The 27,094-nt window shown below is 47.6% G+C and overlaps 1 protein-coding gene across 1 annotated transcript in view; it reads left to right on the top strand.

Annotated features, from left to right (window-relative positions):
- The window catches only part of atic (5-aminoimidazole-4-carboxamide ribonucleotide formyltransferase/IMP cyclohydrolase), a 60,334-nt gene that overhangs the window by 23,756 nt on the left and 9,484 nt on the right, over window positions 1-27,094 (top strand). The window contains exons 2-10 of the mRNA XM_070874912.1: window positions 10,390-10,516; window positions 12,438-12,514; window positions 12,950-13,016; window positions 20,043-20,131; window positions 22,088-22,239; window positions 22,714-22,870; window positions 23,745-23,870; window positions 25,296-25,403; window positions 26,428-26,513. Of these exons, the coding sequence (XP_070731013.1) occupies window positions 10,390-10,516; window positions 12,438-12,514; window positions 12,950-13,016; window positions 20,043-20,131; window positions 22,088-22,239; window positions 22,714-22,870; window positions 23,745-23,870; window positions 25,296-25,403; window positions 26,428-26,513 (989 nt within the window). The remainder of the gene's footprint in view (window positions 1-10,389; window positions 10,517-12,437; window positions 12,515-12,949; window positions 13,017-20,042; window positions 20,132-22,087; window positions 22,240-22,713; window positions 22,871-23,744; window positions 23,871-25,295; window positions 25,404-26,427; window positions 26,514-27,094) is intronic.

The following is a 27,094-nucleotide window of genomic DNA, read 5'->3' as shown; positions in this document are numbered from 1 at the left end:
CATTGAAGGTTGGCATGCAGGTACAGCAGGCGGTTAAGAAAGCAAATGGCATGTTGGCCTTCTTAGCGAGGGGATTTAAGTACAGGGGCAGGGAAGTGTTACTACAGTTGTATAGGGCCTTGGTGTGGCCACACCTGGAGTATTGTGTACAGTTTTGGTCTAACTTGAAGGGCGTTCGTGCTTTTGACGGAGTGCAGCGAAGGTTCACCAGACTGATTCCTGGAATGGCGGGACTGACATATCAAGAAAGACTGGATCAACTGGGCTTGTATTCACTGGAGTTGAGACGAATGAGAGGGGATCTCATAGAAACGTTTAAAATTCTGATGGCTTTAGACAGGTTAGATGCAGGAAGAATATTCCCAATGTTGGGGAAGTCCAGAACCAGGGGTCACAGCCTAAGGATAAGGGGTAAGCCATTTAGGACCGAGATGAGGAAAAACTTCTTCACCCAGAACCTGTGGAATTCTCTGCCACAGAAAGCTGTTGAGGCCTATTCACTAAATATATTCAAAAAGGAGTTAGATGTAGTCCTTACTACTCGGGGTATCAAGGGGTATGGCGAGAAAGCAGGAATGGGGTACTGAAGTTGCATGTTCAGCTATGAACTCATTGAATGACGGTGCAGGCTCGAAGGGCCGAATGTCCTGCTCCTGCACCTATTTTCTATGTTTCTATAACATAAGAAATAGGAACAGGAGTCGGCCATAAGGCCCCTCTAGCCTGCTCCGCCATCCAAATAAATCATGGCTGATTTAATCATGGGCTCCGCTCCACTTCCCTGCCCGCTCCCCATAACCCCGTCTCCCCTTATCAGTTAAGAAACTGTCGATCTGTCTTAAATTTATTTAATGTCCCAGCTTACACAGCTCTCTGAGGAGGCGAGTTCCACAGATTCACAATCCTCTGAGAAGAAATTTCTCCTCATCTCATTTCTAAATGGGCGGCCCCTTATTCTAAGATTATGTCCTCTCGTTCTAATCTCCTCCACCAGTGGCAACATCCTCTCTGCATCCACCTTGTCAAGCCCCCTCATAATCTTATACGTTTCAATAAGATCACCTCTCATTCTTCTGAATTCCAATGAGTAGAGGCCCAACCTACTCAACCTTTCCTCATAAGTCAACCCCCTCATCCCCGGAATCAATCTAGTGAACCTTCTCTGAACTTCCTCCAAAGCAAGTATATCCTTTCGTAAATACGGAAACCAAAACTGCACGCAGTATTCCAGGTGTGGCCTCACCAATACCTTGTATAGCTGTAACAAGACTGCCCTGCTTTTATGCTCCATCCCCTTTGCAATAAAGGCCAAGATTCCATTGGCCTTCCTGATCACTTGCTGTACCTGCCTGCGATCCTTTTGTGTTTCATGCATAAGTACCCCCAGGTTCCGCTGTACTGCAACACTTTGCAATCTTTCGCCCTTTAAATAATAACTTGCCCTTTGTATTTTTTTTTCTGCCAAAGTGCATGACCTTACACTCTCCAACATTATACTCCATCTGCCAAATTCTTGCCCACTCACTTAGCCTGTCTATGTCCTCCTTCAGCCTCTATGTCCTCCTCACACATTTTCCTTCCTCCCATCTTTGTATCGTCAGCAAACTTGGTTACGTTACACGCAGTCCCCTCTTCCAAGTCATTAATATAGATTGTAAATAGTTGGGGTCCCAGCACTGATCCCTGCGGCATCCCACTCGTTACTGATTGCCAACCAGAGAATGAACCATTTATCCCGACTCTCTGTTTTCTGTTTGTCAGCCAATCTTCTCTCCATGCTAATCTATTACCCCCAACCCCGTGAGCTTTTATCTTGTGCAGTAACCTTTTGTGTGGCACCTTGTCAAATGCCTTCCTGAAGTCCAAATACACCACATCCACTGGTTCCCCTTTATCCACCCTTTTCATTACATCCTCAAAGAACTCCAGCAAATTTGTCAAACATGACTTCCCCTTCATAAATCCATGCTGACTTTGCCTGACCGAATCTTGCTTTTCCAAATGTCCTGCTACAGCTTCTTTAATAATGGATTCCAACATTTTCACAACCACAGATGTTCTGCTAATTAGTCTATAGTTTCCTGCTTTTTGTCTGCCTCCTTTTTTAAATAAGGACGTTACATTTGCAGTTTTCCAATCTGCTAGGCCTCCCCAGAATCCAGGGAATTTTGGTAAATTACAATCAATGCATCCACAATCCCTACCACTACTTCTCAAGACCCCAGGATGCAAGCCATCAGGTCCAGGGGATTTATCTGCCTTTAGTCCATTATCTTACTGAGTACCACCTCCTTAGTGATTGTGTTAAATTCCTCCCCCCACCCGCAACACTGCTGGAATATTGTTAGTGTCCTCTACCGTAAAAACTGATACAAAATAATTGTTTAGAATTTCTGCCATCTCCATGTTCCTCATCACTAATTCCCCGGTCTCATTCTCTGAGGCCAACATTTACATTAGCTACTCTTTTTCGTTTTATTTCCCTATAGAAACTCTTACTATCTGTTTTTATATTTTGTGCTAGTTTACTTTCATAGTCTTATATTCCCTTTTTTAATCATTTTTTTAGTCATTCTTTGCTGGCTTTTAAACGCTTCCCAATCTTCTGTCCTCCCAATAGTTTGCCCTTGTTTTTAATCGGATACCGTCCTTTATTTCTTTAGTTAGCCACGGATGGCTTTATTTTCCCTTGCACCCTTTCCTCCTGACTGGAATAAATTTTTCTTGAGAGTTGTGAAATATCTCTTTGAATGTACACCACTCTTCATCAACCGTCCTACACTTCAATCTGTTTGCCCAGTCCACTTTACCCAACTCTGCGCTCATATCTTCATAGTCTCCTTTGTTTAAGCTTAGTACGCTGGTTAGAGATCCAACTTTCTCACCCTCCATCTGAATTTGAAACTCAATCATGCTACGATCACTCATTCCAAGGGGATCCTTTACTAAGAGATTGTTTATTAATCCTATCTCATTACACAAGACCAGATCTAGAATAGCCTTCCCCTTGGTTGGTTCCGTTAATACTGCTCAAGGACAGGGGGACTGTGGGGGTGGGGAGTTTGCACGGTACAGGGGGACTGTGCGGGTGGGGAGTTTGCACGGTACAGGGGGACTGTGCGGGTGGGGAGTTTGCACGGTACGGGGGGACTGTGGGGGTGGGGAGTTTGCACGGTACAGGGGGACTGTGCGGGTGGGGAGTTTGCACGGTACGGGGGGACTGTGGGGGTGGGGAGTTTGCACGGTACGGGGGGACTGTGGGGGTGGGGAGTTTGCACGGTATGGGGGGACTGTGGGGGTGGGGAGTTTGCGCGGTATAGAGGGACTGTGCGGGTGGGGCGTTTGCATGGTTCCCGGGAATTTGGGAGATCCGTTACAGTTGTATAAAGATGTGGTTAGACTGCCTGGAGCACTGCGTTCAGTTCTGGGCACGGTATCTCAGGAAGGATATATTGGCCTTGGAGAGGGCGCAGCGCAGATTCACCAGAATGCTAATTTCTTTTTTCAAAAATATACTTTATTCATATAGAATTTTCACAATACATTGGAAAATAGCTCAGTACCTTGCGATCAGTAATTCCATACAATTCGTTTGGATGCTGACAGCAGTTCCATACAGTGCACTTGCGTGCATTTCATTTCAAGGTACACTTCAGTACAATCCGTAAATCACATTACATGTAGTACTGTGCAAATGAGGGTATTACATGGAGCAGATGAGAACAGGTTTACGTTAGATTCCAGGATACATTTCAATACCGATCATGAATCACGTTACATGTAGCACTATGTAGATGAATGCAGTACACAGACCGGAGGGGGATACATTTACATTTCTTTACAAGTTACTAAACAGTGCAGAGACTTTCATTATACATGGCACAACACAGGTGTTTTTCAGTACATGGTGCTCTATGTATACAAGCAGATTAACAAGTACAGCCCGAGGCGGGTCTGATTCCATCCCCTGGGTTTACCGTGGCGGAAGAGCCTTAAACTGTGGCTCTTCCCCATCGTGCCTTTGCGGCGACTGCACCAATCTTTAGTGCGTCCCTCAGCACGTACTCCTGGACCTTGGATTGCGCGAGCCTGCAACACTCGGCCGTGGATATCTCCTTGCTCTGGAAGACCAGCAAGTTTCAGGAAGAATCTGTCGTGGGGAAAATGCTTGAAACTATCATTAAGGAAAAAATAGCGAGCCATCTAGATAGGAATAGTGCAATCAAGCAGACGCAGCATGGATTCATGAAAGGGAAATCATGTTTAACTAACTTACTGGAATTCTTTGAGGATATAATGAGCATGGTGGATAGAGGTGTACCGATGGATGTGGTGTATTTAGATTTCCAAAAGGCATTCGATAAGGTGCCACACAAAAGGTTACTGCAGAAGATAGAGGTACGTGGAGTCCGAGGAAATGTATCAGCATGGATAGAGAATTCGCTGGCGAACAGAAAGCAGAGAGTCGGGATAAATGGTTCCTTTTCCGGTTGGAAATCAGTGGTTATTGGTGTGCCACAGGGATCAGTGCTGGGACCACAACTGTTTACAATATACATCGATGACCTGGAAGAGGGGACAGAGTGTAGTGTAACAAAATTTGCAGATGACACTAAGCTTAGTGGGAAAGCGGGTTGTGTAGAGGACTCAGAGAGGCTGCAAGGAGATTTGGATAGGTTAAGCGAATGGGCTAAGGTTTGGCAGATGGAATACAATGTCGGAAATTGTGAGGTCATCCACCTTGGGGGAAAAAAAACAGTAAAAGGGAATATTATTTGAATGGGGTGAAATTACAACATGCTGTGGTGCAGAGGGACCTGGGGGTCCTTGTGCATGAATCCCAAAAGGTTAGTTTGCAGGTGCAGCAGGTAATCAGGAAGGCGAATGGAATGTTGGCCTTCATTGCGAGAGGGATGGAGTACAAAAGCAGGGAGGTCTTGCTGCAACTGTATAGGGTATTAGTGAGGTCGCGCCTGGAGTACTGCGTGCAGATTTGGTCACCTTACTTAAGGAAGGATATACTAGCTTTGGAAGGGGTACAGAGACGATTCACTCGGCTGATTCGAGAAATGAGGGGGTTACCTTATGATGATAGATTGAGTAGACTGGGTCTTTACTCGGAGTTCAGAAGGATGAGGGGTGATCTTATAGAAACATTTAAAATCATGAAAGGGATAGACAAGATAGAGGCAGAGAGGTTGTTTCCACTGGTAGGGAAGACTAGAACTAGGGGGCACAGCCTCAAAATACGGAGGAGCCAATTTAAAACCGAGTTGAGAAAGAATTTCTTCTCCCAAGGAAGCAGTTGAGGCTAGCTCATTGAATGTTTTCAAGTCAAAGATAGATAGATTTTTAACCAATAAAGGAATTAAGGGTTACGGGGAGAGGGCGGGTAAGTGGAGCTGAGTCCACGACCAGATCAGCCATGATCTTATTGAATGGCGGAGCAGGCTCGAGGGGCTAGATGGCCTACTCCTGTTCCTAATTCTTATGTTCTTATAAGACCAAAGTGCGTCTTTCACCGAGTTGATGGCTCTCCAGCAGCAGATGATGTCTGTCTCGGTGTGCGTCCCTGGGAATAGTCCGCAGAGCACAGAGTCCTGTGTTACAGAAATGCTTGGGATGAACCTCGACAGCAACCACTGCATCTCCTTCCAGACCTGCCTTGCAAAGGGGCAGTCCCAAAGGAGATGGATGAGTCTTGTCCACACCACAGCCAACTCGGGGGCAGAGTGCCGTGTCTCTGAAACCCCGGCTGTGCATGAGGGATCTCACGAATAGGGCCCTTCTCATCGCCAACCAAGCTACGTCTTGGTGCTGGTGTGAAAACCCTGGCGATGAGACATTCTGCCAAACGAGTTCGACAGTCTGCTCAGGGAACCGTCCGACAGGATCCATCATCTCCTCCTTTTGTCGGGCGCCCAGGACCTTGTGTGCCGACCACTGCTTCATGGCCTTATGGTCAAAGGTATTTTTCTTGAAAAACTTTTCCACGAAGGACTGGTGCTGAGGCATGGTCCAACTGGTTGGAGCGTTCCCCGGCAGCCTGGCCAGACCCATCCTTCGCAACACCGGGGACAGATAGAATCTCAGCACATACCGACACTTGGTGTTTGCGACGAAGGGTCTATACACAGCTTGATGCAGCCTCATACAAAGATGGCCATCAGGATGAGGGCCACGTTTGGAACGTCCTTTTCCCCCTTGTCCAGAGATTTGTGCGTCGTGTCTCTGCGGACACGGTCCATTTTCGATCTCCAAACGAAATGGAAGATGGCTCGGGTGACTACCATGGCACAGGAGCGGGGTATGGGCCAGACCTGCGCTACGTACAACCATACCGAGAGCACTTCACTCCTGATAACCAGGTTCTTTCCTGCAATGGAGAGTGAGCGCAGCTTTCACCATCCCAGTTTATGTTTGGCTTTAGCGATACACTCCTTCCAGTTTTTGACGCACGCCCCATCTGCTCCGAACCATATTCCCAAAGCCTTCAGGTAATCTGACTTCATGGTGAAGGGAATAAAGGATCGGTCGGACCAGCTTCCAAAGAGCATGGTCTTGCTTTTGCTGTGATTTACCTTCGCTCCTGAGGCCAGTTCAAACTGGTCACAGATTGTGAGCAATCCGCGGACCGACTGTGGATCCAAGCAAAAGATGGTGATGTTGTCCATGTACAAGGAGGTCTTGACCTGAGCGCCTCCGCTGCCTGGAATTGTCACCCCTCTAATGCCCGCATCCTTCCTGATGGACTCGGCAAAGGGCTCGATACAGCACACAAGCAAGACAGAGGAGAGGGGACAGCATTGCCTGACTCCAGATCTAATCGGAAAGCTTTCAGTTTCCCACCCGTTGATTAGAACTGTGCTACTGATGTCTGTGTAGAGCAGTGGATCCAATTGCGGATACCCTCCCCAAACCCCATCTTGGAGAGCACGTCCATCGGGTACGTGTGCGATATCCTGTCAAAGGCCTTCTCCTGGCCCAAGCTGATTAAACAGGTGTCCACCGTCCTGTCCCACATGTAGGCGATCGTATCCCTGAGTAGCGCCAGGCTATCAGAGATCTTCCTGCCGGGGACAGCGCAGGTCTGGTCCGGGTGGATCACCAGCTCCAGAGCAGACTTGACTCTGTTTCCGATGACCTTCGACAGGATCTTGTAGTCCACATTGAGCAGCGAGATGGGCCGCCAGTTTTTGATTTCCTCCCTCTCCCCCTTCTGCTTGTAGATGAGGGTAATGATGCCTTTCCTCATTGATTCTGACATACTGCCAGCCAGGAGCATACCCTCGTACACTTCCAGCAGGTCTGGGCCCATCCAGTCCCACAGAACCGAATACAACTCGACCAGTAAGCCGTCGCTTCCGGGAGTTTTACCCATCGCGAGGGTCCGGGCGGCCTTTGTCAGCTTGTCCAGAGTTAGCGGATGGTCCAGACTCTCCCGCTCGCTGTCGTCTAAGACCTCTGAGATCGACGACAGGAAAGACTGGGAGGCCGCGCGGTCTGTGGGCTTGATGTTGTACAGCCCGGCATAGAAGGATTTGCTGATCATCATCTTCCATAAGGCTATTGATCACAGAACTCCCCCTGTGTACCTTTTGGAAGAAGAAACGCGAACACATCTCGTCCTCCTTGACGGAGTGGACTCTGGAGCGGAAGATGATTTTGGACAACTCTGAGGCAAAGAGCGAGGCTTGCTGGCCCTTCACGTCTTGGAGTTGCTCCACGACATCGACCCCCATCGATTGCAGTAGGAGCAGGTTTTGCATACTCTTCTGAAGTTGGGACAATTCTCTCTGTCTCCCTCTTGCCTCCTGAACACCTTTGAGGATGTTTGTCTTGATTGTTTCCCACCAGTGCATCGGGAAATCACAGAGAGGTTTTACGGTTATCCAACTTTTGTAATCCCTCTTGAGTTCCTCAACGTTTTCCGGGATCAACAGTTTCACGTTGAGCTTCCATATCCCCCTGCCAACTTTCTGGTCTTCCTGTGGGAGGCAGTCGGCCAGTAGGAGGCAGTGGCCAGAGAAGGACATCGGCGTGACATCGGTGGATCTGACCTCGAGCGTGTGGGACGGATCCGTCTGGTCTCGACCAGGTGTATCTCCATCTGCAGGGTTGCTGAGGACGGATCCATCTGGTCTCGACCAGGTGTATCTCCATCTGCAGGGTTGCTGAGGACGGATCCGTCTGGTCTCGACCAGGTGTATCTCCATCTGCAGGGTTGCTGAAGACGCCGCACAGCTTAGCATCTTTTACCACGTCCATCAGGAGTCTGGACGTGGTGTCCAGTTTGCTGTCAGCTCTGCTGGATCGTCCATCCGCATCGATGATGCAGTTGAAATCATCGCCCAGAACGACCGGTCTGGATGTCGCCAGCAGCAGTAGGAGCTGCTGGAGGAGGGCCAGCCTTAGAGGGGAATTTTTATACAAAACATCTGCTACGAGGAGGTGGCCGTCCACCACCTCCTTAACTTCGGTGATGGTGAAGTGGCCTCCCCGCAGCAGAATGCCCAGGCCGGAGGAACGGCAATCGTTGCCTCCTGACCACCATTGCGACCACTGCCGATAACTGCTGAAGTCTGGCAGGCCGCACTCCTGAAAAAATAGCAGGTCTGCCTTGAACTTGGCGAGGTACCCCAAGGTGGAAACACATCGCGTAGTCGACTTAGTGCTACGCACGTTAACGGATGCAATCTTTAAACCCATTTTTAAATTGGTGATTACAATCCAAACATTACATTTCGAACACTCAGTCCTTTGGCCCTATGGCCTGTTCCTGTATACATAGGTTAGCTTTAAACTCTTCTACTGCACCTTGGCTGAGATATGGGTTGTCCTCTGCCTTGAGGATGCTTCGACCAGGGAATGCCAGCAGTGTCAACTGGGCTGCCCTCACCTGGTGTTGGTTGTTCCTTGTGTGCATCCCCTGTGGTGTCATCGCTCACAGCGTTCTGGATCGAGGCTGCATCTGTTGCTTCGTCGCTCCCAGAGATCCGGAGCGGGGGTGCATTGGTGGCTTCGTCGCTCCCGGACATCCAGAGCAGGGGTGCATCGGTGCCATCACTGCTCCCGGGGTCCCGGAGCTGGACCGCGCTGGTCACATTGGCGTTTTGCCTCTTCTTCTGGTGGTAGTGGGGGCTTTTGCATCGCCCTTCGTAATCGGAAGAGCTGCAGCCACTGCTGTCCGTCGTGGACTCTAGCCGTCTTTTGCCTCTCGTTTCTGCAGGAGGCCTCTTTTCCTTTTCCTTGCGGGGGCCGCCTTCATCTTGGTGACACGCTGCCATCCCTGTTCCTCTTCTGCTTCTGCGTCCTCCTCTTCCATGGACTCGGTGTCTCGGGGGGGAGTTTCACTGCTGGGTGCTAGTGTCTGGCGGCTTGCCGTGGCAGACTTTCCTTCCTCCTCTCGGTCAGTGTCGACTAGGGCGGTGGTTTGTTCGCACAGTGTCTTGGAGGGGAGGGAGGTGTCGGTCTCCTCTGGGGTGTTGCACTCCTCAACTTTCTCCTCACATGTCACCATGTTCTTTGCTGCCTGTACATAGCTGAAATTGCGCTTGGGGGCAGGCCTTATACAGATGTCCAGCCTGACCACAAAGGTTGCAGCACTTGCTCTCTTTGCAGACCTTTGTCTGGTGTGTCCTTCCTTCTTGCAGTTGCGGCAAATGATTGCTTTGCAGCTTGCCGCCACTTGGCCTGCTTTCCCGCAGGTTCGGCACACATTGGGTTGTCCGGCGTGCACCATGTAGCCTCGACTTCCTCCGATGGCAAAGCTGGAGGGAGGGATGCAGGATGGTTGCGCTGGCGTCCACTTTCAAGGTGACCTGGATCTGGCGCTTGCTGGTCCAAATCCCATGGAAATCCTTCAGGTCGATGCTGTTTCCTGCCCCATTGCCATACTTGGCGAGGAATGTCAGCTAATGGGACTAAAAGGTTTAAATTATGTGGCCAGGTTGCATAGCCTAGGCTTGTATTCACCTTGAGTGTAGAAGATTAGATGTCAATCTAGTTGTGGTGTTTAAGATGTTTAAAGGAATTGATGGGGTAGATAAAGAAAAACTATTTCCTCCGGTGCGGGAGTCCAGAACAAGGGGACATAACCTTAAAATTAGAGCTGGGACATTCAGGGGTGATGTCAGGAAGCACTTCTTCACACAAAGGGTAGTGGAAATCTGGTGCACTCTCCCCGAAAAGCTGTTGAGGCTGGGGAGCAATCGACAATATCACAACTGACTGGTTGAGTTTTGTTAGGCAAGGGTATTAGGGGATATGGAATCAAGGTGTTCCCCGCTTCTCCCACACCCCCCCCCCCCCCCCCCCAAAATCTTACTGAGCTGTATAATCCTGGCTCTGCTCTGCGGTTTGAGACATTGACACCAATTTGTATTGCAGCTTTGCTGAGTGTCTCCGATAAGACTGGAGTGGTGGACTTCGCCAGGCGCCTCGTTTCTGCTGGCCTCTCTCTCGTGGCTTCCGGCGGGACAGCGAAGGCTCTGCGGGACGCTGGTCTCGCTGTGAGGTGAGGACCGGGGATGAGAAGTAAGGCAAGGCGTTTGTTCACGCCTGGTTCTGCTCGGAGACTGGCCACGTTGTTCAGGCAGTCCGAGATGCTACACGCAGTCACTGCTTAGAGCAGGGAAGGTTCAGGAGTGCTTAAAGAGGTGTCGAGATAAACCATTGGATTAACATTGGTTACTTCAAATCTAAGCAGAGAGATTCAAATTACCACAAAAGACTGGAATTTTTTGAACAATGCAGAAGACAATTAATAATGTTATTTTGAACTGGGAAAAATAATTCATTTTGCCAATCTTACAATTCGCCTTATTTTTTCTAACAGCCCTCTATATCCACAATAGGATAATACAAGTATAGTGAAGGCTCTTAAGCTACCTGCTCTGTGCTGAAGTGCCCTAATTAATGTATTACTGAGAATATGTGAAATATTTGGAACTTGAATGATGAGCGTTAGCCACAAGTAACTTCAATAGTATCTTTCAATGGGGAATTGGATAAATACTTGAAGGGAAAAAAATTACAGGGCTATGGGGAGAGAGCAGGGAAGCGGGACTAATTGGATAGCTCTTTCAAAGAGCTGGCACGATGGGCCGAATGGCCTCATGCTACGATTCTAAGTATGTATTGGTGGGATCTGTCACGCTACCCCACAACAGCTCATCCGCATTAATGATATATCCCTGTTGCAGGAGACCAGGATAGAATGGGTGACCCTTGCAAAGCAGTCCCCTGCAGTGTTTGTGCAGGGAATCCTGATGTGAAAGAAAGCATCCATTGTGCACAGCCACTGGGCCGTTTTCATGTAAATTGGGTAACTTTTGGGGCAGGGCTAAATTTTCAAGAGTGAGAGCTTACCTGCACTGTCAGAAGTGCCGTCTTTTGGATGAGATGTTAAACCAAGGCCTTGTCTGCTCTCAGATGGACATAGAAGATCCCATGGCACTCATTCTCCCCAGTGTCCTGGCCAATATTTATCCCTCAACCAATATCACTAAAACCGATTAACTGGTTATTTATCACATTGCTGTTTTTGGGAACTTGCTGTGTGCAAATTGGCTACAGCGTTTCCTACATTACAACGGTGACTACACTTCAAATGTACTTCATTGGCAGCTGTAAAGCGATTTGGGACATCCTGACTTCGTGAAAGACACGATAGAAATGAAAGCCTAACCCTCTCCTTATCTCCGTTAAGACTGGGACAGAAGAAATGCTTGCACGTTACTACTGTAAATTAGGGCTGCTGCCTTTTGTGGGCCAAACATTGGTGTTTGAGTTGGTGAGCGCACACTGAAAAGGTACACGAGGACCACAACCGGAGCTACATTCTAGCATTACTGCTGCAAGTTAATTGTATACTTGCCGTTATGTAATAAAGCTGCCTTACTGGGTTTAAAGCAGCTTCTGTACAGTGACCAGTGATGGAAATCGCTGAGTTGACCAGTCTCCCATGTTCACACTAACTTGCTGGTGAAAGAACAAACTGATGATCCTGTGAACTATATTCCCCCTTCACGAGTAAATTCTTTGACTTCCTGTGTTTGACAGAAGTGAACACCAGCCGGAGTACTGGCTGGGTATGTCCTGAGCAGGCAAAGATTTCCCCAAAAGGAAAATTGAGGGAGATCTTGTGACTGCCAGTGAAGTTTGGGATAGTTCTGTGGTCTGCGTTGGTGTCCTGAGGCATCTTTGGGTCCTCCATATTTGATACTGGCAAAATCAGAGTCTGGGCATGATCAAGGCACAGCGTATAATGTGCTAGTGTGTAGTTTTGTTTTTGGCTCTGTTGGTTACATTGTCTGTTGTACACGTACAAGGTCCCTATTGGTAACTGAGCTGGACAAGTATGCCAGCTCCTTTGTCACACAGCGATCCTACTTGTGCAAAGAAATGAAGTTGTGCCATTTCTGTCTCCTCCCAAGGGATGTGTCTGAGATTACTGGGTTTCCTGAAATGTTAGGTGGCCGAGTGAAGACTCTACATCCTGCTATTCATGGAGGTGAGTGATTTAACCGGGTTTTTTATTGGGGGGGGTGGGTGGGTGGCGTCTGTGCTGGGGTACTGAGGGTCATGCCTTGAATCTTTCCGCCCCCAAATGAAGTGTTCTCCAACAATCTAGGCCCACCAATGGAGCTGGAATGCGCTTTGGTGCCAGGTATGAAGCTGCTGAATGTTGTCTTCTGATGAATACAGAGGTCAGGCTTCTGTCGGGGGTGGACTTCACTTCCCAGCCCAGTGGTCAGGGCAAGGAGGAGGATGTGAGATTTCACTTGGTGAACTTTGTGGAGCATCAGTCCCTGATCTGAAATTCCCCCCTCATGTCTTTTAATAAGTGCTGTAAGATGTAGTGTGAAACCAAATAACCAACATCTCACCAGTGTGAGATGGTTCAGAAGTTTTATAAAAAAGTTCTCCACCTTGTTTCTGTATTTAGGTATCTTGGCACAGAATATTCCAGAAGACAAGTCTGACGTTGAAAAACTTGGTTTCAGCTTAATAAGGTAAGACAGGTGTGTGGTCGAGAGCTCTTTGTTTTCATGAGAGATGAGTGCCTGAAGGTATAGGTGACACGGAGTGGGGTCGGGGTTTCACCTGGTGACCCCCAACTGCTGCAGGAACCGACTCAGCCTTGGTGTTGGCAGTTGGAAGGGAGCTGTCTTTTTCCCCTGCTCTCTAACGTATTGACGATGACTTTCTTTATGGTAGTAGCAATTCAAATGTCAGTATCCAAGTTGGATATCCAGGCCACAGCTTCCACTGCAACAGCATAGATATCTTGCAGGCTGCCTGCAAATTTCATCTGAGGGTGGTGCTCAATGACATGCTCCAGGGTCTGATTAGGAGTTTCACCGTCACATGATGGTGATGCTTTAATCTTCCATCTATGAAGAAGGTGGCAGCATCTACCATGACTGGTTCTGAGGTGGTTGATGGGTTGTCCACTGTTTGTGAGGAAGGTTTGATCCTTCAGGTTATACTCTGGGATCCTCCATAAGGAACCCATTCCGTATGTCACAGTTCATCACAGATAGATTTTTAACCAATAAGGGAATTAAGGGTTACGGGGAGCTGAGTCCACGGCCAGATCAGCCATGATCTTATTGAATGGCAGAGCAGGCTGGAGGGGCTAGATGGCCTACTCCTGTTCCTAATTCTTATGTTCTTATGTTCTTATTTTGCTATTGGCTGGAGTGGGGCTGTTGGCCCATCTTGCTGACAGCCCTGCAGTTCCTCACCAGGCTTTTATGTTATGGTGTTGGCTTGTTATTGGTCTGTGGGCCATTGCAACCAGGAACGACCTTGGTCTCGCCTCGTGTGTGCGCGGCTCCGTGGTCACCCCTCTCGCCTCTGAGTCAGAAGGCCGTGGGATCAAGTCCCCCACACCAGGGACTTTAGTACAAAATCCAGGCTGGCCCTCCAGCCTCGGTTTAACGACTCATCTGAAAGATGGCACCTCAGTCAGTGCAGTGCTCCCTCAGGACTGGTATTGGAGTGTTGTGCTCAAGTCTCTGGAGTGGGGCTTGAACCCACAAACTTCTGACTGAGGTGAGAGTTGTCATCATAGGCAGTACCTCGAAGCGAGGATGATTTGCTTCCAAACCAAAAAGGGATGAGTTCACAGATATTTCAATGAAGGACCTAACATTCCAGGTCCCGAACTACATGTTGAAGGGTGGAAGATGCCTGTGCATGGATTTTTTTTTAACGTGTGATGGCCGTTGCACACCAGCCACCACACAGCCTTGTCCAGTGACAAGGATTAACCAAGATGGCTGGAGACCAGCTCTGCTGCACAGACCGAGTGTGCACACGTATCAGTATTTTGCTATCAGTATCAGTGTGGGTTGGCCCGTGCTACCCCTGGGCCCTCGCCTCAAACTCGTGCCTCTCCTGGGCCCTGATCACATCACTCCATGATCTCTCGCCACTCCTTTGTCCCGTCCTCGTCACTCCTTCGCCCCGACCTCACCGCTCCTGTTGTACCTGCCCGCGCTCCAATCAGTGACCTGCGTTTTGGTGACGTCCAATCCAGTCGCGAGGCGAGAGTGCTACCACTGAGCCACGGCTGACACCAAATAATGTGTGTCTTACATTTACACACAGCCCTCTGGGAGGAGAGATTTGTTTTCTGCAGACTATAGCAGCCGATGAGGCTTATAAGGGTTTTGTATCTGACCTGTTCTTTCTGATGGCATCGCACTGGAGTGGGACTGTTCCAGCTGCCCTTTGACCTTCATCCCTGACAATTGGCGTCCTTGAAATCTAGGGACAGTAAGTAAATGTTATATTAGATACACCAGCACAGCAGTGTCTGAAGCTGAGCAAGCAAACTCCAAGATAAGCAAGGGCCGTTTGACCCACTGCAGCTCACCCCGTGAGCATACTGAGATAAAATGAGTGAGCTTTTAGTTCGTCAAGGACAACCAACATGGATTTGTTACCAGAAAATCATGTTTGACAAAGTTACTCCGTTTTCTTTTGGAAGAAGTGATAGAGCAGATAAAGGAAATTTAGTGGATGTGGTGTGTGTGTGTGAAATTTCAGACTGAAAGGAAGAAAGACTTGCATTTATACAGCGCATTTCACAACCTCAGGACGTCTCTAAGCACTTTACAGTCAATTAAGTACTTTTTAAAGTGTAGTTACGGTTCTAATGTGGAAACGCGGCAATCAATTTGCACTCAGCAAACTCCCACAAACCCGATAATAGAAACATAGAAAATAGGTGCAGGAGTAGGCCATTCGGCCCTTCGAGCCTGCACCACCAGTCAGTAAGATCATGGCTGATCATTCCCTCAGTCCCGCTTTCCTGCTTTCTCTCCATACCCCTTGATCCCTTTAGCCGTAGGGGCCATATCTAACTCCCTCTTGAATATATCCAATGACCTGGCATCAAAAACACTCTGCGGCAGAGAATTCCACAGGTTAACAACTCTGAGTGAAGATGTTTCTCCTCATCTCAGTTCGAAATGGCCTACCCCTTATCCTAAGACTGTGTCCCCTGGTTCTGGACTTCCCCAACATCGGGAACATTCTACCTGCATCTAACCTGTCCCGTCCCGTCAGAATCTCTTATGTTTCTATGAGATCCCCTCTCATCCTTCCAAACTCCAATGTATAAAGGCCCAGTTGATCCAGTCTCTCCTCATATGTCAGTCCAGCCATCTCTGGAATCAGTCTGGTGAACCTTCGCTGCACTCCCTCAATAGCAAGAACGTCCTTTCTCAGATTAGGAGACCAAAACTGGACACGATATTCCAGGTGAGACCTCACCAAGGCCCTGTCCAACTGCAGTAAGACCTCCCTGCTCCTATACTCAAATCCCCTAGCTATGAAGGCCAACATACCATTTGCCTTCTTCACCGCCTGCTATACCTGTATGCCAACTTTCAATGACACCCAGGTCTCGTTGCACCTCCCCTTTTCCTAATCTGCCGCCATTCAGATAATCTGTCTTCGCGTTTTTGCCCCCAATGTGCATAACCTCACATTTATGGAGATATTACACTCAATTCCTTCATCTAAATCATTGATGTAAATTACAAAGAGCTGGAGTCTCAGCACTGAGCCCTGTGGCATTCCACGAGTCACTGCCTGATATTCTGAAAAGGACCCGTTTATCCCGACTCTCTGCTTCCTGTCTGCCAACCAGTTCTCTATCCACGTCAGTATATTACCGCCAATACCATGTGCTTTTACTTTGCACCCCAATCTCTTGTGTGGGACCTTGTCAAAAGCCTTTTGAAAGTCCAAATACACCACATCCACTGGTTCTCCCTTGTCCACTCTACGAGTTACATCCTCAAAAATTCCAGAAGATTTGTCAAGCATGATTTCCCCTTCATAAATCCATGCTGACTTGGACCGATCCTGTCACTGCTTTCCAAATGCGCTACTATTTCATCCTTAATAATTGATTCCAACATTTTCCCCACTACTGATGTTAGGCTAACCGGTCTATAATTACCTGTTTTCTCTCTCCCTCTTTTTAAAAAGTGGTGTTACATTAGCTACCCTCCAGTCCATAGGAACTGATCCAGAGTTGATAGACTGTTGGAAAATGATCACCAATGCATCCACTATTTCGAGGGCCACTTCCTTAAGTACTCTGGGATGCAGACTATCAGGCCCCAGGGAATTTTTGGCCTTCAATCCCATCAATTTCCCGCCTAATAAGGATATCCTTCGGTTCCTCCTTCTCACTAGACCCTCGGTCCCCTAGTACTTCCGGAAGGTTATTTGTCTCTTCCTTCGTGAAGACAGAACCAAAGTATTTGTTCAATTGGTCTGCCATTTCTTTGTTCCCCATTATAAATTCACCTGAATCCGACTGCAAGGGACCTACGTTTGTCTTCACTAATCTTTTTCTCTTCACATATCTATAGAAGCTTTTGCAGTCAGTTTTTATGTTCCCTGCAAGCTTCTTCTCGTACTCTATTTTCCCCCTCTTAATTAAACCCTTTGTCCTCCTCTGCTGAATTCCAAATTTTTCCCAGTCCTCAGGTTTGCTGCTTTTTCTGGCCAATTGATATGTCTCTTCCTTGGATTTAACACTATCCTTAATTTCCCTTGTTAGCCACGGTTGAGCCACCTTCTCCGTTTTGTTTTTTACTTCAGACAGTGATGTACAATTGCTGAAGTGCATCCATGTGATTTTTAAATGTTTGCCATTGCCTATCCACAGTCAACCCTTTAAGTATCATTTGCCAGTCTATTCTAGCCAATTCACGCCTCAAACCATCGAAGTTACCTTTCCTTAAGTTCAGGACCCTAGTTTCTGAATTAACTGTGTCACACTCCATCTTAATAAAGAATTCTACCATGTTATGGTCACTCTTCCCCAAGGGGCCTCGCACAACAAGATTGCTAATTAGTCCTTTCTCATTACACATCACCCAGTCTAGGATGGCCAGCCCTCTAGTTGGTTCCTCGACATATTGGTCTAGAAAACCATCCCTAATACAGTCCAGGAAATCCTCCACCGCATTGCTACCAGTTTGGTTAGCCCAATCAATATGTAGATTAAAGTCGCCCATGATAACTGCTGTACCTTTATTGCATGCATTCCTAATTTCTTGTTTGATGCTGTCCCCAACCTTACTACTACTGTTTGGTGGTCTGTACACAACTCCCACTAGCGTCTTCTGCCCTTTGGTATTCCGTAGCTCCACCCATACCGTTTCCACATCATCCAAGTTAATGTCCTTTCTTACTATTGCATTAATTTCCTCTTTAACCAGCAATGCCACCCTGCCTCCTTTTCCTTTCTGTCTATCCTTCCTAAATGTTGAATACCCCTGGATGTTGAGTTCCCAGCTTTGGTCACCCTGGAGCCATGTCTCCGTAATGCCAATTACATCATACCCGTTAACTGCTATCTGCGCAGTTAATTCGTCCACCTTATTCCGAATACTCCTCGCATTGAGGCACAGAGCCTTCAGGCTTGTCTTTCTAACACACTTTCCCCTTTAAAATTTTGATGTAATGTGGCCCTTTTTGCTTTTTGCCTTGGGTTTCTCTGCCCTCCACTTTTAGTTTTCTTCTTTCTATCTCATTCTCCTTCCCTCTGTCTCCCTGCATAGGTTCCCATCCCCTTGCCATATTCGTTTAACTCCTCCCCAACAGGACCAGCAAACATTCCCCCTCGGATATTGGTTCCGGTCCTGCCCAGGTGCAGACCATCCGGTTTGTACTGGTTCCACCTCCCCCAGAACTGGTTCCAATATCCCAGGAATTTGAATCCCTCCCTTCTGCACAACTCCTCAAGCCACGTATTCATCTGCGATTCCTACTCTGACTAGCACGTGGCACTGGTAGCAATCCTGAGATTACTACTTTTGTTTTAGGTGTTGGTTGAGAGATAAGGATTGTCGAGGTTGCCAGGAAGAACTCCCCTGCTCTTTTCCAAAATAGTGCCATGGGATTTTACAAATTCACCTGAGGGGTTTAACATCTCATCTGAAAGACGGCACCTCCGACAGTGCAGTGCAGCAATGCACTGAAGTGTCAGCCCGGATTTTGTGTTCGGGTGTCTGGAGTGGGACTTCAATCCATGACCTTTTGACTCAGGTGAGAGTGCTACTCATTATCACATGGCGAACAATGGGTGAGCAATCAGTGAAGCAAAGTGAACACCGGGCACACTCGAGAGTCTCTGCCCAGGTTAATGGGCGCAGGAACATAGGATCTCTGCTCTGGTTTTAAGGTCTCTTAATGTATACATTGCATGAAGTGTCGAGGTTCAGGTGATTTCCCAACATATATTGGTGTGTCTTTGTACAGAATGTGGAATTATATATCTTCACTTCAAAATTGCTTTGGGTTTGTCTCTTCCCTCATTCCGTCCCCCTGTGCCACAGACCATAGAAGCGCAGAAGAGGCCATTTCGGCCCATCGTGTCCTCGCCAGCCGTCAGAGCCACACGGCCCTTGGTCAGCAGCCCGACAGGTTACATATAAGCCTATGAACAATGACGAAAAGGCAAAGAGCACCCAGCCCAACCAGTCCACCTCACACAACTGCGACACACCTTAGACTGAAACATTCTACACTCTACCCCAACCGGAGCCATGTGATGATCTGGGAGAGGCAAAAACCAGATTAAAAACCCAGGCCAATTTAGGGAGAAAAAAAATCTGGGAAAATTTCTCTCCGACCCATCCAGGTGATCGAAACTAGTCCAGGAGATCACCCTGCCCGTATTCTATTCCCTGCAGTACTTACCATTATATCTGCGCCGTCCAACAAAAGGTCATCCAGTCTAATCCCAATTACCAGCTCTAGGTCCATGACCCTGCAGGTTACTGCACTTTAAGTGCCCATCCAACCATCTCTTAAAAGTAGGAGGGTTTCTGCCTCCACCACTCTTTCAGGCAACGAGTTCCAGATCCCCTGCATAAAGAAGGCCCCCCTCAAATCCCCTCTAAACCTTCCACCAACCACCTTAAAACTATGCCCCCTCGTTATAGACCCCTCCACCAATGGAAATAAGCCCTTGCTATCCACTATGTCCAGGCCCCTTAATATTTTGTACACCTCAATGAGGTCTCCTCTCAACCTCCTCTGTTCCAATGAGAACAAACCCAGACTATCTAATGTTTTTTTAAATAAAGTGTTGGCATGGTCAATGCTTCTCTTTTCCCCTCCATTTTCTCTCGCCACTCCCCAGGCGTAGACCCTTGCTGGGGTTGTCAGCTGCTCCAGTCACGTTTCTTCCTGTGTGGGGCCGAGACGGTGAATATCGACGAGTGATTTGGCCACAGATGGTATAACAGCCGAGATCCATCCCCAAAAGGGCACACCTTGTGGCGAGGTACCGATAGGTACAGAGACCAGTTATCGTCCCTGTTCTTGCCCAGGTTCCCGAAGCACTTTGGTGCCCCTGGACTGAGCTCTGCGAACTGGGCAGTGCCAGCCTCTTCCCCTCATAGTTGGCACCTGCTGACGGGCATTTTTTGTGTGTGCTGTTTGTTTGCTAGAAGGCCCAGCTAATCTTCACGTTTATCCTTTTGTTTCCCTCCCCTCAGGGTTGTGGCTTGTAACCTGTACCCGTTTGTGAAAACTGTTTCTGCTCCAAATGTGACCCTGGCAGAGGCTGTGGAGCAGATCGATATTGGTAGGTTTTAGTTTTGAGTTTTAATGCAATTGGAGACGGGCGGATTTGACCTCCTCTTCAGTTTTTTCATTGTTAATTATCTCCCCTGCTCTCAAGGAAGGACTTGCATTTCTACAGCGCCTTTTACCACCTCCGCATGTCCCAAAGTGCTTTACAGCCAATGACGTAGTTTAGAAGAGACGTCATTGTAATGTAGCAAACATGCCAGCCATTTCGTGCAGAGCATGACCCCACCAACAGAAAAATGACCAGATAATCTGGTTGTGATGTTGGTTGGGTGATAAATATTGGCCAGGACACAAGGAAGAACTCCCTCGCTATTCTTCATATAGTACCATGGGATCTTTTACATCCACCCGAGAGGGCAGATGTGACCTTGGTTTAACACAATCTATATCAGTGGTTTGGATGAGAGGACCAACTGTGATATATCCCAAGTTTGTTGATACAAAGCTAGGTGGGAAGTTGTGCGGAGGATGCAAAGAGGCTTCAAGGGGATATAGACTGGCTAAATGAGTGGGCAAGACCATGGCAAATGGAATATAATGTAGAGAAATGTGAAGTTACCCTCTTTGGTAGGAAAAATAGAAAAGCAGAGTATTTTTTTTAATTGTGAAAGATTGGGAAATGTTGGTGTTCAGAGCGACCTGGGTGTCCTTGTACATGAATCACTGAAAGTTAACATGCAGATTCAGCAAGCAATTAGGAAAATAAATGGTACGTTGTCCTTTATTACAAGAGAAGTTGAGTATAAGAGTAAAGATGTATTACTGTAATTATATAGGGCCCTGGTGAGACCAGTACAGTTTTTGTCGTCTTATCTAAGGAGGGATATACTTGCCACAGAGGAAGTGCAAAAAAGGTTTATGGGATTCCTGGCATTTGGGGGGGTGGGGTGGCGGGGTGGTCGGGGAGAGGTTGTCCTATGAGGAGAGATTGAGTAGACTAGGCCTATATTTTCTAGAGTTTAGAAAAATGAGAGGTGATCTCATTGAAACATAAAAAATAATTTCAGAGCTTGACAGGGTAGATGCAGGGAGGATGTTTCCTCTGGTTGGGGAGTCGAGAACCAGGGGGGTCACAGTCTCAGAATAAGGGATCGGCCATATAGGGCTGAGATGAGGAGAAACCTCTTCACTCAGAGGGCGATGAATCTCTGGAATTCTCTGTCCCAGAGGGCTGTGGAGGCTCAGTCATTGAGTATATTCAAGACACAGATCGATAGATTTTTGGATTAAGGAATATGGGGATAGTGCAGGAAAGTGGATTTTAGGTAGAAGATCAGCCATGATCTCATTGAATGGAGGAGCAGGCTTGAGGGGATGAATGGCCTACTCCTGCTATTTCTTGTTAACATCGCTTCTGAAAGACAACAGCGCCGATATTAACGGGTGGGGCAGGGAGTACGATCCAATCGCAGGGATGGTTAACAGATTAGTTTGGTGGGCCAGGGGTAAGCATTCCTGCTCCTCTTGGCCCACAAGCAGTGCTGTAAAAGCACTGAGCTGTTCCACACAGCAGTCCTCGCCACCCTTCAGCTGCCGGATTTCCCGAGGAACAGGGAAAAAATCTGAGGCACACGGCCTTCTTAAAATATTTACATGAGCAACCCGCCTCCTGAGAGTGGGTTGGTCGCCCATCTCTCATCCTGCCTCCGTTAAAAACGGAAGTGGTGGGTGTCAGGCGGGCTGGGTTTGAGAATGTTTTTATATTTTTACTTCCCGACCCAAACCCACCCATTTATGAGGGTTCAAATTCCTTCCGACACCTTTGACAGTACAGCACCCCTTCAATACTGCAATGGGAGTGTCAGTCTAGACTCACTATAGACGGGTAAACATTAGCTCGTAGAGCCAGTTCAACTTTGTGCGGCATCCTGTTTCGGGGCTGGGTTCACTGAGCCCACGTTCCTTCTTGTGCTGTGCTGAGTGCACCGTGTAATTCTCTGTCCTGAAGGTGGAGTGACACTGTTGCGAGCGGCGGCGAAGAACCAGGCCCGTGTGACCGTGGTGTGTGATCCCGCCGACTACCCGTCTGTCACCCAGGAAATGGAGACGTCGGAGCAGAAGGACACTTCCGCGGACACGAGAAGGGCCTTGGCGTTGAAGGTATTCCGGGTTCATCACATTGCAAACGATTGCCAACCTTTGACCCCCCCCCCCCCCCCCCCGTCAATGTCCTGAAAGGATCGAGTTCTTTTGGGGTACGAGTCCATAACCCCCCCCCCGCCTCCAGTTTGGTTCCTCGCCTCTCCTTCCCGTACCTCATTCCCAAATCCTGTGTGCCAACCCCGTCTCGGAGAGACTGCCTTGCTCTTCTAGGGCCTATTAAAAGCCAAACTTGGCGCCACCTAATAACTCGTGTTTCCCTCAGCTTTTGTGGCTTTTCTCAATCTTGGTGCGATCCTGCTCGGTGCTATTGGATCTCCACCTTTATCTCTAAATTTAAGAACTGAATCCTTAGTGTGAGACATTTTGGTTAAAAATGCTGTATTGCGGTATGCTTTCCGTCATGCTCTGACTAGATTTACTCCAGCTCAGTGAAATGATTGGTTTCTCTTATTCTCCTCCCCCTTTCTCGAGGCCTTCACACTCACGGCCCAGTACGACGAGGCGATTTCCGATTACTTCCGGAAGGAATGCGGCCAGGGAGAGTCGCAGATTCCCCTGAGATACGGGATGAATCCTCACCAGACTCCTGCACAGATCTACACGCAGAGGCCTAAGCTGCCGATCAAAGGTTAGGCGAGCAGCTTCAGGGGTGCAGGCATTCAAAAGAAACACTGTTTGCGGTCAGTAGAGGTCAGCAGTCGTTAGTGAGATAAGTTTCAGTGCGCAGTCACTTTAAGAAAGAAAGACTTGCATTTATATCGTGCCTCTCTCAATCTTGGGACATCCCAAAGTGCCTTGCGGCAACCAATTTGCGCACAGCAAGATCCCACTAACAGAATTGTGATAATGACCAGATAATCTGATCTTGTTGAGGGATAAATATCGGCCAGGACACTGGGGAGAACTCCCCTGCTCTTCAAAATAGTGCCGTGGGATTTTTACATCCACCTGAGAGCAAATGAGGGGCTTTGGTTTCACGTCTCCTCTGAACGACAGCACCTCCGACAGTGCAGCACTCCCTCAGTACTGCACTGAAGTGTCAGCCTGGATAGAAACTTAGAAACATAGAAAATAGGTGCAGGAGTAGGCCATTCGGCCCTTCGAGCCTGCACCACCATTCAATAAGATCATGGCTGATCATCACCTCAGTACCCCTTTCCTGCTTTCTCTCCATACCCCTTGATCCCTTTAGCCGTAAGGGCCATATCTAACTCCCTCTTGAATATATCCAATGAACTGATATCAACAACTCTCTGCAGGTTAACAACTCTCTGAGTGAAGAAGTTTCTCCTCATCTCAGTCCTAAATGGCCTACCCTTTATCCTAAGACTGTGTCCCCTGGTTCTGGATTTTGTGCTCAAGTCTCTGGAGTATGACTTGAACCCACAACCTTCTGGTACCAACTGAGCCACGCTGAGACCATAAAATGTTGGACCAGGCGAGGTTTTTTATTTGATGCTTGCCTGTAATCTCTCTCTCTCTCTCTCTCTCTCCCCCGACAGTGTTGAATGGATCGCCCGGCTTCATCAATCTGTGTGATGCTTTGAACGCCTGGCAGCTGGTCAGAGAACTGAAGCAAGCCCTGGGCCTCCCTGCCGCCGCCTCCTTCAAACACGTCAGCCCTGCAGGTACGGACTGTACTGGCAGTACTCAGTGTGACGTGGTACTGCCCACACCGCTCAAGAAAACGAACTCGACCAGCCCGCCTGTTGAATGCCAGTCTGATGCCCATCGCTGACTTTGTGCCACACCCAATATAAAAGGGCCAAATAATGCATTGTTAATGCACAAATCAGCCAGTAAGTTCAGGGGGCTCAAGAAATATGCCATGAGTTGCAAACCTCAGAACGTTCTGGTTGATTTACGACACTCTGCTGTTTGCTTCACACAAACTGCATCTTGCTATTAGCCCAATGTTTCCTGTAACTTTTTTTGGGGGTGTACTGGCCATTCAAACCTCCGCGCACGTGCGGTTTTTCCATTGAGAAACCAGTAAATGGCCTGTGGGGGAGCTTCAGACAGCTGCGCGGCCTAAAGGGAACCTTGCCTTAGCCTCTCCGGTATTTTTATGAACTGGTTGGATTTACACATAAATTGCCTATTGGACTCACCACAGAAACTTGGGGCTCATAATTAACAGCGTAACTACCATTTTAATAACGTGATAATTGTTACTGCAATGCCAATCAACCTTTCTGGTGTAGAAAGGGAGCAATTTAAACAATTGCATCTCATTCCTACATGCAGTAAATTCTTCTGAGATCTTGAGCATTTCCAACAAAAATTCCTACTTTTCTATTCTGTCTCTCTCAATCCACTCGTTCTTTCTCTTTACTTCTCTTTCTGTACCTGACTTGACTCTCTTATTCACCCAATTTCCTTCTTTCCTCTGTTTCTTTCTCCATCCATTAATCTCCGTGGTTAAGGAGATAGACTGTTGGGCCTGTCGTTCAGAGGTCCCCGATGCCCTCGCCCTGCTATCAGCTTGCACTTCCAGCACGCTATAGTGCAAAATGTTTTGAGCTGGAGTGTGCAGGAGAAGGTGTGACAAAATCCGCACGCTGCAAGATGCCTCGTTGCAGCAAGATCTGGGCCGAGTTTGTTTTGCTGTCATGCGTTCTGTTACACGGTATCTCACTCCATTGCGATCATTTAGATGTAATGGCTCCTCTTTCCCTCCTCAGCCTCGTGCACCTGCTGCCCCGATAGAATTTAATTCGAGCGGGCGCCAGCAATTATTTCATGCTGAATATGGCATTTTTTGTGTAAAGAATATATTGAATAAGAAACATCTCCTCACCTGATATTTAACCTTTAAATATGGTCAGAAGAAAACTGGAAGGGGGGAGGAAAGAGGTCAGCAAGTTTTGTTTTTTTAAAAAAGCAAGCTACCTTTATCCGGCCATTTTGCTCAGTATCCGGTGAGTCTGCTCCAAATGAATTGTTTTTAATTCGCGTGCCTTTTTGTTGTTGAGAATTTACAAGCATTTGAAACTTGAGAGAGGAAAACTATTCAATGTCCGAATGTTGTAGTGTTGATGTTTTGCCACTAGGTGCTGCTGTTGGCGTGCCACTGACTGAGGATGAAGCCAGGGTCTGTATGGTGCACGATAAACACAGTGATCTCACTCCACTGGCTGCAGCGTATGCCAGAGCGAGGGGTTAGTATCTACACTTTCTTCTGCACGCTGCCGGTTTTAAAAAAAATGAAAATGAGGAAAATCAGAGCCATCGGCCAAAAATGCTGGAAATACACAAAGTATCTGTAAAACATAGGAAAGAACATTCGAGCAGGCGTGGGCCAATCAGCCCTTTGAGCCTGTTCCACCATTCAATTAGATTATGGCTGATCTGTATCTCAACTCTATCCGTTTTGTTTCCGCAACCCTTAATACCCATGCCTAACAAAAATCTAACAATCTCAGTTTTGAAATTCTCAACTGACCCCTGGCCTCAACAGGTTTTTGGGAGAGAGTGTTCCAGATTTCCACTACCTCTTGTGTGAAGAAGTGCTTCCTGACATCACCCCTGAGCGGTCTGGCTCTAATTTTAAGGTTATGTCCCCCTGGTCTGGACTCCCCCCCCCCCCCCCCCCCAAACACAGGAGGAAATAGTTTCTCTCTTTCTACCCTATCAACCCCTTTAATCACCTTTAAACACTTCAATTATATCACCCCTTAATCTTCGAGAATTCAAGCCGAGTTTGTGTAATAGGTCCTCATAACCTTTTTGGTCCTGGTATCATTCTGGCGAATCAGAACTGAGGGCAGTACTCTAAATGGGGTCTAACCAGAGCTTTATATAAATGTAACATAACTTTCCCCCTCTTCACATAAAGTACAACGTTCCATTAGTCTTTTAAATCATTTCTTGTACTTGTCCACTAGCTCTTGGGCACGGCACAAGAGTAGCTTCTGCTCCAGAAAATTGAATTAATAAATAATTTTAATTCAGAGGAGTGGACTATTCAGCTGTAGGCGATTGAATATATATTTTATTTTATTTTCTATTCGCCCTCAAGAATCTCAAATGTTCCCCGTTTGCGCTGAGCCACGTTGTTTCGGAAACCTTCTCCCTTGATTGACAGCAGCGACTCTTCGCCCACCCCGGCCCAGGTGTGTGGCGGTTGTAGTTTGAACCGGGTTGCCATGGAAACCCACCAAAGCTGTGCCGTTTGCTCCACAGGTGCTGACAGGATGTCCTCCTTTGGTGACTTCATCGCCGTCTCTGATGTTTGCGACGTTCAAACGGCCCGGATAATCTCCAGAGAGGCGAGTTCGAGAAATAAGGCACTTGAATAGAACTCTTAAATTTGCAGTAACAAAAACTCCAGCAGTTATTTTTGACTTGACAAAAACGAAGGGGGCGTGCGAGCTTTGGTACAAATTGAGCAAAACAAAATGATCTAAACGATTGGCAAAATTGTGCCATCCATATTTATTAGAAAGAAAGACTTGCATTTATACAGAGCTTCTCATAGCATCAGGATGTTCCTAAGCACTTTACACTTCAAAAGTGCTGTTTTAGCTGTAGTTACTGTTGCAATGTAGGAAACGCCGCAGTCACTTTGCACACAGCAAGCTGCCACAAACAGCAATATGATAATGACCAGATAATCTGTTTTTTTAGTGATGTTGGCTGAGGGATAAATATTGACCAGGTCAAATCCCCCGATCATCTTCAAACTTGGGATCTTTTACATCCACCTGAGAGAGCAGATGGGGCCATGGTTTAATGTCTCATCTGAAAGATGGCATCTCTGACATTGCAGCACTCCCTCAGCACTGCACTGAAGTGTCGGCCTAGATTTTATGCTCAAGTCTCGAGCGGTACTGTGAACCCACAACCTTTT

Source organism: Pristiophorus japonicus, chromosome 3 (genome assembly GCF_044704955.1).
Source record: "Pristiophorus japonicus isolate sPriJap1 chromosome 3, sPriJap1.hap1, whole genome shotgun sequence".
Lineage (NCBI taxonomy): Eukaryota > Metazoa > Chordata > Chondrichthyes > Pristiophoridae > Pristiophorus > Pristiophorus japonicus.
The sequence above is the reverse complement of the archived record's forward strand: the minus strand, read 5'-3'. Positions and strand labels throughout refer to the sequence as shown.